General features: G+C 53.8%; 2 protein-coding genes across 2 annotated transcripts; both read right to left on the bottom strand.

Moving 5' to 3' along the window:
- Nucleotides 1-2,459: 2,459 nt before the first annotated feature.
- Nucleotides 2,460-12,367, bottom strand: SOAT2 (sterol O-acyltransferase 2). The gene is made up of 15 exons (XM_082738255.1): nucleotides 12,063-12,367; nucleotides 11,560-11,615; nucleotides 10,964-11,100; nucleotides 10,561-10,620; nucleotides 10,134-10,241; nucleotides 8,430-8,706; nucleotides 7,943-8,012; nucleotides 7,061-7,145; nucleotides 6,520-6,565; nucleotides 6,181-6,310; nucleotides 5,128-5,225; nucleotides 4,606-4,704; nucleotides 3,721-3,856; nucleotides 3,109-3,254; nucleotides 2,460-2,913 (listed from the first exon to the last, which is right to left on the bottom strand). Exons 1-15 carry the CDS (start codon nucleotides 12,136-12,138, stop codon nucleotides 2,863-2,865), a joined length of 1,575 nt encoding a protein of 524 aa, XP_082594381.1. The 5' UTR covers nucleotides 12,139-12,367; the 3' UTR covers nucleotides 2,460-2,862.
- An 887-nt stretch (nucleotides 12,368-13,254) lies between these two features.
- Nucleotides 13,255-16,944, bottom strand: IGFBP6 (insulin like growth factor binding protein 6). The gene is made up of 4 exons (XM_082738231.1): nucleotides 16,513-16,944; nucleotides 14,384-14,523; nucleotides 14,078-14,197; nucleotides 13,255-13,600 (listed from the first exon to the last, which is right to left on the bottom strand). Exons 1-4 carry the CDS (start codon nucleotides 16,838-16,840, stop codon nucleotides 13,478-13,480), a joined length of 711 nt encoding a protein of 236 aa, XP_082594357.1. The 5' UTR covers nucleotides 16,841-16,944; the 3' UTR covers nucleotides 13,255-13,477.
- Between the last annotated feature and the right edge of the window lie 365 nt (nucleotides 16,945-17,309).

Raw genomic sequence — 17,309 nt, 5'->3', positions numbered from 1 at the left:
CTGGGATCAACCCCCACGTTGGGGTCCCTGCTCAGTGGAGGGCCTGCTTGTCCCTCTCCCTCTGCCCACCTATGTTCTCTCTCTCTCTGTCAAATAAATAAAATCTTTTTTAAAAATTAAAAAAAGTAGGGGCGCCTGGGTGGCTCAGTGGGTTAAGCCGCTGCCTTCAGCTCAGGTCATGATCTCAGGGTCCTGGGATCGAGTCCCGCATCAGGCTCTCTGCTCAGCGGGGAGCCTGCTTCCCTCTCTCTCTCTCTGCCTGCCTCTCTGCCTACTTGTGATTTCTGTCAAATAAACAAATAAAATCTTAAAAAAAAAATTAAAAAAAGTAAAACAGTGAACAAAAATTGTTGGTACATATAGGAAAGTATATTCCTTTCTTTTTTTTTAAAGATTTTATTTATTTATTTGACAGACAGAGATTACAAGTAGGCAGAGAGGCAGGCAGAGAGAGGAGGAAGCAGGCTCCCCGCTGAGCAGAGAGCCCGATGCAGGGCTCGATCCCAGGATGCTGGGATCATGACCTGAGCCGAAGGCAGAGGCTAAACACTGATCCACCCAGGCGTCCGTATTCCATTTTTAAAGCAGTGATCATAAAGCAAAATGAAGACAATAGACATCATAATTTTCTACTTATAAGGTTGGCCAAAATAAAGAAGCTGACCCAACCCCATATGTGCAAGGGCATTAGGAAATGGGCGATGTCATATAACTTAAATTCATATAACTTCCAGAGGGAAGTTTTTAATTTGGCAACTTATACAAAATTGAGAGTAATACCGCCCAATGTTCTAGTAATTCTGTTTCTCGAAAACTGCTGTAGGAAAATGCACAAAGATGTATATATATACACAAGAAAGTGCATCATAGAATTGTGTATAAGAGCCAAATACTGGAAACAATTGAAATGTCTATAAATAGTTAAATAACTTCTAGTGTATACATGCAGTAAGTAAAAGTGAAGAAATAGAGGTGCCTGGGTGGCTCAGAGGGTTAAAGCCTCATTATGCCTTCGGCTCAGGTCATGATTCCAGCGTCCTGGGATCCAGCCCCGCATCAGGCTCTCTGCTCAGCAGGGAGTCGGCTTCCTTCCTCTCTCTGCCTGCCTCTCTGCCTACTTGTGATCTCTGTCTGGCAAATAAATAAATAAATAAAATATTTTTAAAAAAAAGTGAGGAAATAGATCTATATTGTTGACATGAAAAGATATCCATTCACACTGTTAACATGGAAAAGAAAAAAAAAGAAGTACCAGGCGCCTGGATGGCTCAGTCAGTTGAGCATCCCCTTTCGGCTCAGGTTGTCATCCCAGGGTTCTAGGATCAAGCCCTGCATCAGGCTCCCTGCTCAGCGGGGAGTCTGCTTCTCCTTCTGCCCATTCCCCCTGCTTGGGCTTACTCTCTCTTGCATGCACGCAAAAATAAATAAATAAAATATTTATTTATTTATTTTTAAAGATTTTTTTATTTTATTTATTTGACAGAGAGACATCACAAGTAGGCAGAGAGGCAGGCAGAGAGAGAGAGAGGAGGAAGCAGACTCCCTGCTGAGCAGAGAGCCCGACTTGGGACTCGATCCTAGGACTCTGAGATCATGACCTGAGCCGAAGACAGTGGCCCAACCCATTGAGCCACCCAGGTGCCCTAAAATAATTTTTTAAAAGATTCTTATTAAAAAAAGAAGTACTGGGTGCCTGGGTGGCTCAGTGGGTTAAGCCGCTGCCTTCGGCTCAGGTCATGATCTCAGGGTCCTGGGATTGAGTCCCGCATCAGGCTCTCTGCTCAGCAGGGAGCATGCTTCCTCCTCTCTCTCTCTCTGCCTGCCTCTCTGCCAAATAAATAAATAAAATCTTAAAAAAAAAAAAAAAAAAAAGAAGTACCTATCCCTCTCTCAGGAATCCTGGTTTGTTTGATCCTCTGTGTCCCGGGGCTAAGTTCCCTAAAAGTTTACTGGTCTAGATGTTTTCCCTACACCAGGTGAGGGGGGACCTGTGTAAGGAGGACAGAAACGATCCTCTCCTTAGAGTGACAACACAGTCTGGTTTCTGGAATGGTGCTGAACATGAATCTTTTGACCTTCTGAACCCGTACGGTCAGGACACTCTTCATTTTAAGGTCCCCTTATAGCTGTGGAAAATGGGGCTCAGGAAGGTGAGATAATCGCATCAGGTCTGTACAGGCACTTCCTCTCCTGGGTCTGCTGTGGGCCGTCCCAGATATGAGGTTGCTGGGAGCAGAAGAATTAAGGGGTGTGGAAATGTGAGGTGAAGGAGGAATAGAGGTGGAAAGGAGGGCAAAGTTGGGTTTGGGGGAGGGGATGGCATTAAAAAGGCAATGGGTGTCTTCCAAGACCCTCAGCCCCTCCCACCACACAGTCTTGCCTTTGGGGACCCAGCTCTTCCAGTGTGCCTGTCAAAGTGGGCCTTCATCAAAGAATGAATGAAGGAATCAACAAATGAATGAATAAAAAAAGACACAGTTTATTATTGTACTGGAAACAGTACAAAACGCCAGCCAAACCCTTCTCAAACCTTGGCGGTCCCGGCTTCTTTAGGTCAACTTGCATTGACCAGATCTGTAAGATCCTTCAAGTCTTCCCAAGTCTGGACAGTCATGAGGTAGGAGGGGACCCTGTGCCTGCTCTAGGGGGCTGGAGGCTCAAGAGCTACCACCATTCCGTGTCTGTGCTCAGTGGCCCTCTGGGTCCATGGATCTCCGTCTCTGGAGTTCCCTGGTCATGCCTGCCAGGCCCCCTTGACTTGGAGCTAGATCCAGGAGTGCAGGGAGGGGCACCCTGGTCCCGGGCTTTGCAGGCAGAGAAGAACTTGGTGGTATCATCTGGGCAGTGAGGGTGCTCTGATCTCTAGGTATGGCAGGACCAAGATCGAGGTGTCACCAGCCCCCAGAAGGTCGTCTGTGCCGGAGAGAGGTGAATTGTACATGAGTTCCCCTGTGCCCACCCTACACATCCAAGACACAGAAGCCCCACACCAGGCCCTGGTCCCTGACCAAATGGCTATTAAATTGGGGAACAATAGAGGGCTGGCTGTTGTGGAGGGGAGGTGTGTCCTTCTAGATGGGGAGCTGAGTGACGGTCGTGGTCCCTTACCTGGGGGAGGGGGCAGTGTCGCCGAGCGTACCATTCCTGGCAGTACAGGCTGACCTGGATGCCTTGGCCCAGAAAGAGCATGGTCCACATTAACACATTCCACGCTGGGCCCGTGTGCCGGTCATGCATCATGAAGTTCATCAGCCCTGATGTGAGAGGAAAGCTTGTTACTCCAACTCCAGACACCTCGTCTCCCTGGCTGCCTTCTCATCCCAGGGCACTGGGGAGTGATGACAGGAACTTGAACCCAGATCTAGCAACCCATAGAGATCTCAAGTGGCTCATGTGAAAGCAGGATTCCTCTGTTTATAGCAGTATTCTGGATCTTATACTAAACCTTCCATCCCCACGCCGCTTCTCCCCCTTGTCTCCCTCTATGTGTGCCCCACTCAGATGCTCCTCTCTAGCCAGAAATCTTCTCCCACATCCCCCAAGAAAACCCCTGCTGCCTCCCTCCCTGTTCCCAAGTTCCTTCACACCCCAACTTTCATGCTTCCCCCTCCAGAAGGGTGTGTGTCCTCCCCTGTCAGTCTGGAATTTCCAGAAGCAGGACTCCAGGCTTCCTCCCTCTGGATGGCTCCCCCTCCCGTGGCACATGGAGGCCCAGCTCACCTCCAATAACTAAGAAGAGTATCAACATGACGGGGTAGAAGAATCCCAGGACAAAGCAGAAGATGTACTCATGGACCACGGCAGAAACCAGGAACACACCCAGCATGGCGGCCCCTCGGGCCCGGCCACCAAGGAGCTGGCAGGGGTGGGGGGAGGAGGGTGGAATAAGTCTCCTCAAGACTTCTCCACAAAGAGCCCCCTCTTTAAGGAAGCCAGAAGAGTGTATGGTACAAAGAATATGGAAAGAATACGGGATTTGGGGTCTGAAGGGCTGGTATATCTTATTTAAGAGCATTTTATTAGTTCTTTGGGCTAATGCAATCTTTAAAAGGGGATGTAATGATGCTTGTCAGGGTTACTATGCAGATCATGTATGTGAAAAAAGTCTTGGTAACTGAGAGTCGCTATATACATGTTCCTGAGGAGTCTAAGGAGGGGGAAATGCTGTGGGGAGTGGAGTTAAGGATAAGGAAGGAAGGGGGTGCCTGGGTGGCTCAGTGGGTTAAAGCTTCTGCCTTCGGCTCAGGTCATGATCCCAGGGTTCTGGGATCGAGCCCCGAATCGGACTCTCTGCTCTGTGGGGAGCCTGCTTCCTCCTCTCTCTCTACCTGCCTCTCTGCCTACTTGTGATCTCTGTCTGTCAAATAAATAAATAAAATCTTTGAAAAAAAAAAAAAAGGATAAGGAAGGAAGGAAGTCAGATTCTAAGGAGGGTTTTCTGCCCACTGGGTTGGGTAGAAGAGCGTAGATGGAGGTCAAGGGGGCCCTTGGGTCTGGAAAATGTGAATGGTGTAGACAGAGGGAAAGAGAATGTCCTGGAAAGACTCTACTAGCTGTGGGAGCTGGTGGTGCAGTGGGGGGGGGGGGGGTCTGCTGAGCTCTTACCCACAGCCCATCTTGATAGACGTAGCTGTATAGCCAGTCATGGACCACCACATTCCAAGTGCGGTAGTAGTTGGAGAAGGATGTCGAGTTCCACCAGTCCTGGGGGAAGAATGGGGTCAGGGTTAGGGGAAGGAGGTGAGCATCAGGGTCCTGACTCTTCTCGGGCCCCAGCTGCAACTCCTTGCTTCCTGCACCCTGTCCCAGTGTTCCCCGGGGGCTGGCCCCTGGCTGAAGAGAGACAGCAGGTACTCTCCCAGCTGCCTCTTCAGGATCTGGGGACCTCCCTCCTTTGTTCCCTCTCAGGGGAAGACGATTCCAAAGTAAGATGCGAACGAGAGCTTTTGGCCCTGGCTAGTCGGGAGGTGGAGGGGTGACATCAGAACCATATCCAGGGAAGCCCGTTTCTCATGTGGGAGACTGATGGCACAGCGGAGGTGACACCCCATGGAGCCACCAACGTCCCCAGATCACTCTCCAGCCCTCACTGCATCCAGCTCCCAAGGGGTCAGGTCCAGGACCCACCCGGTAGAACATTCTGTCTCCAAATCGTAGCATCTCTGCGAAGGCGTTGAGCCAGCAGTGGAGGAAGGCAAAGAAGATGAGCAGCAGCATGAAGATGCCTGGTGAGTGGGGACAAGGGCTGAAGGTCAGACTGGCCCACCTGGATCCCCTGGGAAGCTCCAAGGGCCCCTCATTGACAACCAGGGCCCTAAATCCTACCAACCACTTATTTGTCACTCACTAACTCATGCATTTATTAATCCATCCATCTGCTCATGACCCCCATGTTGGATGCCAGGGATGCACAGATGAAACTCAAAACCCCTGACCCTCAGGAGTTCATGGAGTGGTTGAAGAGAGAGAGAGAGACAGAGGCTAAGATAGGGACGGAGACATGTCCAACCATGCATCAAGGTCAAGTGTGCTGGGAGCTAAGCATGGTGGCCATTGATGGGCTTAGCAGTGCAGAAAAAGGGGTGGGTCATGGTGATTGATGGCTAAAACTGAAAGGCTTCCTGGAGGAGGAGGCCCCCAAAACAGACCGGACTTCGCTGCTAGAAAATGGGGAAAGGAATCCAAGCTGAGGGACCAGTATCAGCGAAGGCCTGGAGGCATGAAAGTGAGTATCTTTCAAGGAATGGGCAGGGCCTGGGGCAGGATGAGAAGACAGGAGGGGCTTTCTGGGAAGGGGCCTTGAATGCCAGGCCAAGGGATCAAACTGTATCTGGAGAGGCCACCAATGGGAAGTCACTGGAGTTTTTGAACCAGGGTGGGGAATGACTAACCTGGAGGAGGGATGTTCGTCGGGGGCAGGCGGGGGAGGAAAGATTGAAGGGGTAAGGAGACAGGTGAGAAGGCCAATGTGGAAAGAGAGAGAGTGGAGTGGTCATCTGAAGTGAGCCATGACCGCAGGTGGGAGAGGTTGAAGAGAGAGGGGCCGCAGGTGGGAGAGGTTCCAGCGGCAGGAGGTGTTGAACCTGACTGAAGGGAAAGAGGGAGGGGAGGGAGAAGTCCCCTACTAGGAAGCCTTCACCCGGGTGCAACCCTCCCCAGCCCTGCCTTTGGTGGCCACACCTGGCAACGTGGCATGCATGATGGAGAGCACCAGGGCCCGAGTACTGAAGGGCTCCCGGCTCATGTTGGCAAAGACAGGAACGCAGAGACGGCTCAGGATGAAACAGGCATACAGCACGCAGCCCAGGGCCTGGGGAGGGGTGCGGGAGGAGTGAGGGACATGTCACTTTAAGAGGAGTCACAAGCAGCTTCCCCTCCTTCTGGAATTGGATTCTAGCCCAGCACCTGCCTCCTCTTACCTTAGCACCACCCTCTGCCCTCCTCCCCAGCATTTCCCATCTCACTCCCAGAAATGCCCCCTCAGCCACCACGTGTGTGCCCTTCTACCCCATTTCTGACCTGGGCGAAGTTCTTGGCCACATAATTCCACCTGACGTTGGGTGTCCTGCAACAGCAATGGGGATAACATGTTTCCCAACCCTTTATTTTGTTCCCTGCCTGCAAGGGCACAGGCCCTCTCTCTGAATCTCCCAAAGTTCCTCAGGCCTGGGAGGATAATCTGGGGAGGTAAAGGTCTAGAACATTCTGCACCATCCATACTAGACACGGCAAATGGATTTTTAGCTCGAATGTCAACTAAAGTGACTAACCATCAGGAGTTTGCTCCAGACTGACCGGTTTCCCAAGGTGGAGGATTTTTGGTACTAAAACTGGGGCAGCCCTTGGCAAGCCAGGACAGTTGGTCACTCTCGTGTCACCATGGGCTGTGCAAAGCAGAAGGGATAGTCTACCTGCCACTTATTTCCCATTGTAATTATGGGAAGCTTCTTGAGAAACTGGCCAGGGTCTGGGGTGAGGCTAAAGACCCCAGAGAGAGGAAAAGAGAAGGGCGATGTCCCTGATGGGCCTGGGCATTTGGGAAAGAGGTACAGGGTCTTACCTGGGGTAAGTCTTCCTGTAGATGAGTGTAGGGCAGAAGAGGAAGTAGAGGTAGCTGGAGAAACTGGGGGCTTGTTTGCTGTCTCCTGGGGAAGAGTGAGAGGGCTCTGTCAGTGAAAGGGGAAGGGAGAGAGAGTGGGAGAGGGGTGGGGGCTGGGGATGGGCCAGGTGGGTGGAGGGCTGGGTAGGACAGGGGTTTAGGGGATGGGTGAGGGGCTGGATATTGAGTCTGGAGGTGTGGCAGGCAAGGTGAGACTACGCAGGACCTGAAGCTGCTCTTTTTTTTTTTTTTTTAAGATTTTATTTATTATTTATTTGATAGAGATCACAAGTAGGCAGAGAGGCAGGCAGAGAGAGAGAAAGGAAAAAGCAGGCACCCCGCTGAGTGGAGAGCCCTATGTGGGGCTCCATCCCAGGACCCTGGGACCATGACCTGAGCCAAAGGCAGAGGCTTTAACCCACTGAGCCACCCAGGTGCCCCTGAAGCTGCTCTTTGACACTCTTTTGCTTCCATTCCAGGCGCCCTACTTCCTGGTACAGGACCTGCTTTGTCATTTTTCATTTGGCACCCACAAGTTCCACCACACATTCTTTCTCTCCTTCTGTTCTGACTTCCTAATATAAGGCTCTCATACCCTGGGTCTTTCCAGGCTAGGCCCGGAAATTGGAAAGTGCCGGAAGTCCTGGGTGTCAGAGGCGCCATATCTCAGAGGCTGGACTTGAGAATGCCTGATGACTAAGGCCCACAGAGTCCAGTTGGGAGGCCAGAGTTCTGCCCTGGGGGCAGCACAGGATCAGGAAGCCAGAGCTTGTATGAGAATCCTGCAACCGCTGACTTCACTCAAACAGCCAAAAGGCCTGAGTTCACGGCGCAAGGCCTCACCTACTCTGGCACAAAGGGCTCCAGGCACAGCCTCTCTCAAAAAGGAGTAGCTCTTCATCAGGAGCCTGACCTGAGATGGAATGGAAAGGAGGTTAAGTTGCTGTGTGGCTTTGAGCTAATCACTTAACATCTCTGTGCGCTCCTTGGCGGAAGAGAGGCAGGTGGATTGCAAAATCTGTACTGTCAAAGCCCGTATTTTATCTTTTTGTCTGAAAGTCTTATAGCCTAACAGGTCGCTCCTGGAATGAGTCAAGGGTAAACGGGTACAGGAAAGGCCAGGGCGGAGCTTCCAGTCAGCCAATACCGGTGACTCCTTGCAAAGTCCGATTTCATTTGCACAGCAGCAAATTTCCTCGGAGCCCCCGCTGGTGCGATCAAACCCTTGAAGACGGACTCCGCCTCTAGGAACTAGCTCCGCCCCCACCAGTACTATAGTATCTAGTGCCCCCCCCCCGAGCCCCGCCCACAGCTTCGTCTCGCCCATCACCTGCTCGAACACTAGGACACAGCGCGAAGCCGGCGGGAGCTGATACTTCAGGGCCACGTGGACTGGGAGGACGCAGAGCACCGCGTTGTGGGCTGCCAGCAGCACGCAGCCTAGGCCTACCCCTAGCGTCCAGGCCCCTCCAGCCCGGGGCCTCGCCCATAGCCGCAGGGCCTGGTAGGGCACCAGCAGAGTGGACAGGAACATGGGGACCCACGTCATCAGCGCCAAGGGCAGCTGTCCAAAGCTGAAGATCAGTAGGTCAAACTCCAGCATCAGCCTTGGAATTGAGAGGGAGAAACAAAGGAGACAAATGTGTGGCCCATCTTTGTCCCCTCCCTCTGCAGTCAGAACTCTTGGAAGACAAACCGAGGTATTTTGTGAAAGTTACCAGCGCCCCATATCTGAAGGTTTTCAAGATGGCACCTCTGTTGTCCCGAAGTTCTAGCACAGGGTATTGCCTGAAAAGACTCAATCGTGGGGTGATTTTGCTTACACATGACCTTTAGAGCTGTCTGAATCTTAGGTGTTGCAGGAGGGCTCAGAACTTTGTATGCTGCTGGTATTAAAATATGGGATATTCAGAGTTTAGCTTGGTTTCCGTTACTTGTGTTCTTTTGGAGTGTCTGTAGCTGTAGACGAAGTTAGTAGAAAGCAGGTCGTTGGGTGTTTTATTTGCTTATGTTTAGATTGTATGGTTTGTAACAGGGAAAAATTGGAAACCACCTAAATGTCCATGAGTGAGTAAAGGACAGTGGGCTGACATGGAAAAATCTTTAAGATAGGAAGATAAGTTACTAAGGAGTAAAAACACAACAGTAAGTACAGTAAGTATCTTATTTATGCAAAGCCTCACAACAGACACCTTCTTGGTTCTTATGCACATGTGGATGTGAACGCAAGGAAAATGCACTGGAGGGAAACTCTCCAAACTGTTAAAAATGTTATCTCTGACAGCGGTCTGGGGCTGGTGGAGTGGTCAGGAAGGTCTGTCACTTTTACGTGTATTTGAACTCTTTACTGAAATTTGATCCTTCTATTCTTCATATAATTAATAACGATTTTGCCAGAAGGCAATTCTATTGCTGAACCCACAGATTCTTGGTCCTCTTCTTTTTACTGCTTCCTAAACTGTACTTCCGGTGAGACAGGGGAGGTGTAAATACAGACCCCCACCCCGGGCTCTTCACCTCTCTAAGACTCATCCCCAGAGTTGGTAGTGCTCTGGGGGGATGTCAGTGGGCATGTCTGGGTTCCCCACAAGACTGGGAGTGCCTCAGAGACTGGGATGGGGTCTGGCTCTCATCTCTGGCCCTTAGGTCGGGGAATTGGAAGGTGCCCAGTGGAAGTTACTTGGATCAAACAGTGCTGACTTGGGAGGGAGTGTGAGAGGTAGGAAGTGTGCCTGTGTGTTCACATGGATCTGGGCATGGTTGCTACTGAAAAGTATTTGAGCAGGAGACAGAATGTCTGCGGAGTAGCTGACCCGGGAGGTCAGACCAAGGGCCATCCAAGGCTGTGGAAGGAAGAAGTCTAAGAGTGTCTTTTAGGTGGCAAGGTTGTTGGAAGCGATGGTGATGTGTATCCAGTAATCAAAGGATCAAAGTGGGGGGGTTGAGCTGTGGTTGCTCAGGCCAGTGGCAGGTGGAACACTGGGGACCTAGGGGTCTGATCTGTGTGCCTATCTCAGGCGGGAGGGGGGCCTACCTGCCCTCGTCGATGAAGTCGATGGCCAGGGTGCTGATGATGAAGACACACAGGCCAGCGATGAACATGTGATAGATGGTACGGAAATGTTGCACTTCCATCAGCTCGCTGCAGGGACAGGGGCCCGGATGTTGGTGTGGGAGGGTCTTCAAGGTCATGGGGACCAGCTCAGGCATGATACACATGTGGGATGGGGACTAGTGATTGGGAACTTGCAGCTAAGGGCTGGGACATGGCTGGGACTTCTTATCCAGGTGGCCTTTCTTCCACAATCATGCCCAGGGCAAATGGGGAACATGAACTTTAGAAGCTCTCTCCAAGTCTTCCCTCCAAACCCCTAGAACCTGAGGATTTGAATCGAGGGGTCCTGGACCCCAGCCAAAGCTCTTTCTTTTCCTCCCATCCCGGGTCAGTGATGTGGACTTACTCAAGCAGGGACTTTCGGGTGATGAAAATTTTCCGTTTCCCCAGGGATGGCTCCCGGGCCCTGAATGAAGACAGTTGTTCTGGGTCAGGACATGAGAGAAGGTGGTTCTGGGCAGAGAGCAGAGCCTTGCAGAAGGTGGATACTTGGGAGCAGTAGTAGAGGAAGATCAGGGTGAGGGCCAGAGGGCAGGACCAGGTGGAAGGTCAGGGCCAGGGCAGAACAAGGCCCAGAGGTTGAGGTCAGTGTCAGGCAGGCAGAGGCCATAAGGACAACAGAGAGAAGGTTGACGTCGGGGTCATGCCCACACTGACAAAGGATGCATGAGATGATATGTAGGGCTCATAACTCTCGCAGAAGAGGCGCCTGCTACAGGAACCCAGCCCCTAGCTCTTCAGAGGCTCACTTGCTCGAGGAATCTGGAGGCGCGGAGGGCGGAGGTCCACCTTGCGGTGGGTAGGACTGAACAGCCTCCCACATGGCCCGATCCAGCAGCTCCATCAGCGGTCCCTGAGCTTGCTCCAACAGCTGCATCTTCACGGCCTACGGGACAGAGCAGGGCAGGCCGGTGGTCACTCTCCCAGTGAGCCGTCCTTTCGTTCACCATGTATTTGCTGAGTTTCTCTGCGCACCAGCCATGTCGCTAAGTACCAGGAACAGGCAAGGCTCTGGCCCAGGGGTTCCCCCCAGACTTCTTTCTCCCTGGCTTCTCAGGGCAGCAGTGAGGACCAAGGAAAGCCACTTTCACGGCCAGGGTCTGGATGCCGACCACCTTGTCCTCTCTGACCCTACTCTCTTCTCCCTCTCCCCAGCCTTCCCTCTCCTGACCTTTATCCCGCCAACAGAAGACTGTTCACTGGCTGACCTTTGGCCCCTGGCCTCCTGGTAAGTATTTCCGACCCCTCTATCTTAACCCTTAGCTCTCACCTCATCTGAAGGGTTTGAGCCCCTCCACTCTCCCAAGACCTGTCCCTCTTGACCTCTGACCTCTGATTCCCTCACCTCCATATGGCGGGTCCATTGCACCAAGTCCAGGCCTCTGTCCTTCTCAGAGTTTCCTAAGAGGAGGGGTCAAAGGGCATATCCAAGGGGGAGGAGTTAGGCTTCTGCCACCTCAGACAGACCCAGAAGCCTCCTCTGTCCAGGAAACCCTGTCAGCTCAGCAGCCTCCCTGCCCCCAACCAGGGGAGTATCTTGTATTATGGTGGGGTGACCAGAAGGGGAAGTTTTTTTTGCAGAGGGTGAGGAGGCTACTGGGAGCCTGATGACATTACCTGGGAAACGGGAAGTTACTCGGTTCACCCTCAGGAGTGAAAGAGCCCACAAGATAGGGCAAGGCCTCAGCTCTGAATATCTCTTTTCACTTCCCTCTCCTGGCTGGGCAGTGAGGGGCAGAGACAGTGGCTGCCTTCCCTTGCCTCCCAAGACAGGAGGGACGCCCTCAACAAGGCGTCCCCACCTCCAGCCCCCTTGAGCTCTCTGCCCACCCCTCCAGGACGGTTCACCTTCTGCCGAGGGTCGGTCCTCTTGCTCTCCTCTCAACCCTTCTCCCCTCCGCAATCGGGCCGCCTTTGGCTCCATGATGTGAGTCTTGACGGGTCAGCAGGCAGCGGAGAAGTGGCGGAGAAGTGTCCCCTCCCTTCCTTCGCAGCCTGCCAAGCTCTTATCTCACTCAGCTCATCCGACAGCTCCAAAGACTAAAGTCCTTTCAGGAGGAGGGAACCTCCAGAAGCTCAGGAGGTTAGAGGGTAACGCTTCTCAGTTCCAGAGTGCTGGCTGTCCCAGGAATGGTTGCCACCCCCAGCAGCCCAAGCGGCCACCCAGATGTCCAGCTGAGGGAGCCACGCCTCCCTCTAGAACGGTGGCTTTGCATCTCTGTGTGTCGTGGGGAGGGGGGCTTGTCGCCTAGCACACTCGCCTTCCCAGCAGCCTGCAGGCTCTTCAGGTAACAGGGAGCTCAGCTCCCTTAGACCGAGCGATAAGGCATGTTGTATGCGTGTGATTCATGTTATGATGGGGTACCACCTGTGACAAAGGTGATGCTGTGGCCCCTCCAGGAGGGGCTGGGTGCCAGGGCCCCCAAGCGGCAGCTCTTCCCTACACCTGCTGGGGTTAGCATGTGGGCAGAGAGGACGCAAAACAAACACTTATTCTGGGTCTAGGGAAGGCCAGGCATTGTCACAGACGGAAGAACAAGATTTAAATCTCCATCTACCAGCTGTGTAACTTCAGGCAAGTGACCCAAATATTGGAAGCCACAGTTTCCTCTGTAAAAACAGGGGCAAAAGTCCCTACCTGACAAGGTTATTGTAAACACACAATGAGGAAGTCCTCCCAGAAGCCCATGCTCCAGGGTCTGGCCCATGGGAGGGGCTTGATAAGCAAGACTTTCCTTCCCCTTTTAGTAGAATGTAACAGAAAGGTAAGTGTTTCGAGAGTTCCTCTTTGTTGGGTTCCTGCTGGGGATTAACTATTAATCCTTTCTCTCCCCTCTCCCCTTGTGTCCAAATATTAGTGTTAGAAACAAGGTCACAAACTGAGAAAAAGGCCATGGCCTCCATGTGTGTCCTGCTCCCATTCCCTGGGGGGTAGCTGGGAGAGGCTCGAGGGTTGGAAACCTCCGCCAGTGGCCGGAAAGTGGGAGAAAGAAGGGCTGGGGCTCCATACATGTGAGATGTAGAGACACAGAGACATAGGCCAGAGACCCCCAACACAGCTTTATTCACACCCAAAGCCCACTCTAATAATCTTCCCGTGTGTGGGGTCTAGGGGTGAGGGGGGACAGTGGGGGTAGGGCCTGAAGGTGGAGTATGGGGCTCAGGGCTCCTGAGTTACTCATCACTCAACAAATGACCCAAGATGGCAGCCCCATGCTCCTTCCAGGGGCCCTGCTGCATCTCCCCACCCCAGCCCTCCAGTCTTAGCCGCTGCTCCCTGGGGGGCAAGAGGAGCTTCCATCGCCATCCTGGGACCCAGGCAGGGGCTGGCCCATCCGATCCACACACCAGCAGGGACCTCGGCGCTGGCCCTGGGAGGAGCGGCACTGGGGAGAGAGGCACAGAGGATCAGAGGGGCCACCATCAGGCTCTGGCAGGAGGGACAGAAGGGCCCATGGGTACTGAGTCTCTTGTTCTGCTCTTCTCCACTCACTCAATTGGCCCTAGTCTTCCAGGCCTGAACCACAATTGTCGAGGTGCGGTTCCCAAACCAGCCTCGGCATCAGCACTAGGGACAGCTTAGAAATGCAAATTTTCCCTGTGAGTTCACAGCCCCTAGGCCCCTAGGTGACCAGAGCTGTCTCACCAGTGTGAGCCCAGGACTTAGGCATTCCTGAGTCAGGCAGTCTGGCTCCATTACTATAGCATGTGGCTGTTCTCTGTGTTTGTGTGGGTCCTAAAGTGGGAAGATCTTAAAGGCAGGGACAGTCTCCTTAATGCCCTTTGTAAGCGCCCCTCACCCCATCCCTGGTAGGCACCTGTGCTGCTGGACCAAGGGGCAGAGAGGAGACAAGGGGCCTCACCTGCCGCTTCCGGTAGAAGCCCCGATGGTCACAGTTAGGCACGTAGAGGGTGTGAGCCCCTCGGTACACCTCAGTCTGTAGTTGCTGGAGCACTGAGTCCAGATGTCTGCGGCACGGGCCCTGGGAGGAGGGAGAGCACGCAGCTTGGAACCAGCCCAGCCTAGCTTCACCATGCCATCCCTGGCTTCCCCAGGTGGGCTCCCAGGACGTGCACGTGGGAAAACTCTCCACGCCCAAGGGGACAGCCTGTGATGGGAGTTTCCAGGGCTCCCCACCCATCCGGCTCTCCGCCAATCGCAAACGCACCATCTCAGTGTCTTGGACACCCCCAGGACTGGGCCGGCCGGCAGTGGTAGAGGTCCCTGGATTCCTCTGTTGGTCTCTGCGGTTCACATCCTGGGGACGAGTGGTCCCTGCTTGGGGTTTGCTCTCCTTAGGATTCTCTCCTACAGCCACAAGAGGAATGGGGAAGGAAGAGTCCAGAAATTGGGAGTCAAAGACCAGCACCAAATGGAAGAGAGCCTTGCTCACCCTGACTCCCTGAAGCGGGAGGAAGAAAAGATCTTTCCAACTAGTGGAAATGAGGTCAGTTAGAACTTGCCTCCACCTGTACCTTCTTCTGGCCTCAGTTTCTCTCTCTGACAAAGAGGGATATTACCTTTCCTGACAATATGTCCAGACTAGTCTTAAGGCAGAAGCACTTTGGAAAGCAAACACAAAGTGTAAGCACAAATATATTGGGAGGCCTTGGGCTTGCAGTGAAAAGACCTGGCTGTTCCCCACAGAAGCCAGCAGGGGGTGCACCAAGCCAGGGAGATGAGGCAGAAGAGCAAGGGCTGTGGGAGGGGGTTAGCGGGGACCCAAGTGGAATGTGTGTCCCTGGTGTGAACCTGCTGTGACTCAGCCCATCCCTCCCAGGCTTTAGACATGGTTACTTTTGGGGCACCGCAGTGGGGGCCTCTCCCTTCTGGTCCCCCATATCTCAACCGACCTCAACCCCAGGGGTCCCAGGAGCCGGTACTTAGCCCTTGACCAGGACAGGCAGAGGACAGGTTGCAAAGATGCAGGGAATGAGGGACTTCTAACCTTCAGGTTGTTCTTGGCTCTGGAGAAAGTGTCATACATGGTGTCTGGGGAGCCTAGGAAAGCTCAGGACGGGAGGGGGTGAGGAAGTAAATTGGTACCACCAGGATGTCAGGGTGAGGAAAGGCAGGGAGGGGAGTATGCACTGCTTGGAACTTGTCCCAGCTGTAAAATTAGATATTATGGCCCCAAAGGGATCAGCTCTTCCTTTCCATGCCCAAAGACAAGCTCTGCTCAAGTACCCAGTCCTCAAGCCTAGACAGTTGCTCCCACTTTCCTTATACCCGCAGCTCAAGAGCCAGTCCCTCTGCAATCCTGATTCTGATCCTTCTTCTTCCACCCTTCTCAGACCTTGCCCCTCATTGCCTCCATTTAGCACCCTACCACAACCATGCTCCCACTACCTTCTCTGACCCACCTAGACAACCCTTTCTAGGAGGACCCCTAGCAGTCTGGACACAGGCATTTGGACTGAAAGAAACTCCCAGTTAACTTCCCATCCCTTCCCATGAAAGAAACCAGGAGCCCCTGGGTGGGGGGACTGCTTTCATTTCCTGCCCTCCCCTGTCCTTGCTGCCCCCCATCTTTTGGATCCTGACTCACTTCTGTCCTACCCACCCAATGACTCAGACTTCTATTTTCCTCCCTGGGGTAGGGTGGGGTAGGGTGGGTGGAGGGTTCTGAGCAGCTTTAAATCATAACCCTGATTTGGCAGATTTCCTTCTTTTCCCACCTCTATCCCCTTCTCTTGAGGCCCCCAGAGCCTGCCCACTGACCCTAGTCTAGTCTGAAACAATTCTGGGTTTGGGACATCTTCTGTTCTAGAGCCCATGCTCAGGTGCTTTGGACACCCTGATATTAAGGGGAGAAGGAGGGGCTATTTCTCAGTGTGTGCAGGATTTTGGAGTCTGGATTCCCTTCTCTCCTTCTCCAAATGGAAGCTGGGAACAACATCTGGGTCCTTTCTCCAGCTGGGAGTGGGGGATGGAGGTGGGGGGGATTGAGGGAAGGAGCAGGGATGCTGTGGCATATGGCATGGCCCTAAACCCCTCCATGCTCACCTTTCCCTTCAAGAGGAAATGAATTGGGGGTGGGGGGAGGTTCAGAGCTCAGACATTTCCCTGCTTTGTCCCCAGAGCCTGTAGCCACACCCCAACTTTCTAGCTGCTTCCCGCTCTTGTCCCTTCACACCCAAAACGTGCCCCTCCAACCACCCCCCGCCCAGCCCCGGGCTAGGAAGAAGAAGCATCACTGTACAGAACCCAGAGGATGGCAGGTGTCTGCTCTCCAGGACCCTGCCCGGGGCTTTGCAGGGCTCACGTGGGCGGGGCAGGGGCGGGGCGCCGACTCACCCTGGGGCCCGCGCGCCCGCCGGCAGCGGCCGCGGCCCAGCAGCAGCGCCCGCAAAGGCGCCTCCTCTTCCTCCGGCGGGTGGCACTGCAGTCCTGGGACGCAGTTGGGGGTGTAGACCCCGCACTGCTGCCCCTCCCTCCTGAGACAGCCCCCAGCTTCCGTACAGGCCTCCGCCGGTGGCCCCCCATCCTCCTCCTCCACGCAAGCCCCCGGACAACCCGCCTGCACCCCCTGCCCGCAGCCTGGGCACCGTGCCAAGGCGGCTTCTGAATGGGCAGCGAACAGCAGAGTTAGCAGCAGGGGCAGCAGCAGCCTGTGGGGGGTCATGGTCAGGATTTTTGCCCGGTCCACTCCTCCCAGAGCCCTCGCAGCGCAGCTGCTGCCCGCCGCCGCCCCTCTGCCTTAAGTAGCCGCCGGTCAGGGGCCGGGCCCTTTAAGAGCCAGGTGAAGGGGGGGTGGGTGGGGGAGAAGGCAGGGGCATTCCCTAAACTGGGTGGGACTGGAGAGGGCCCCCCCCACCTGGGTCCTCCCCACTTTTCTCTCCCCCGCTCCCTTCCAAGTTTCTGTTTACTTCCCAAATTACTCTGATTTTTCTTGCTTTGTTCCCGGGACTCGTGGCCGGAATTTGGGAGCTGGACAGCTGGCTGGAGGCACTAGAGGGTGGGGAGGGGTGGAAGAAGGAGAGGGCGGGAGTTGGGATGAAACAGAAAAACGTGGAGTCGGGTTCAAGTGTATGCCTGGGGGATGAAGGGGCGTAGGGACTCCGGTGGGGAGTGAGGGGCCTATTGTCTGAAGG

This window comes from Mustela nivalis (genome assembly GCF_964662115.1).
Source record: "Mustela nivalis genome assembly, chromosome: 7".
Classification (NCBI taxonomy): Eukaryota; Metazoa; Chordata; class Mammalia; order Carnivora; family Mustelidae; genus Mustela; species Mustela nivalis.
The sequence above is the reverse complement of the archived record's forward strand: the minus strand, read 5'-3'. Positions and strand labels throughout refer to the sequence as shown.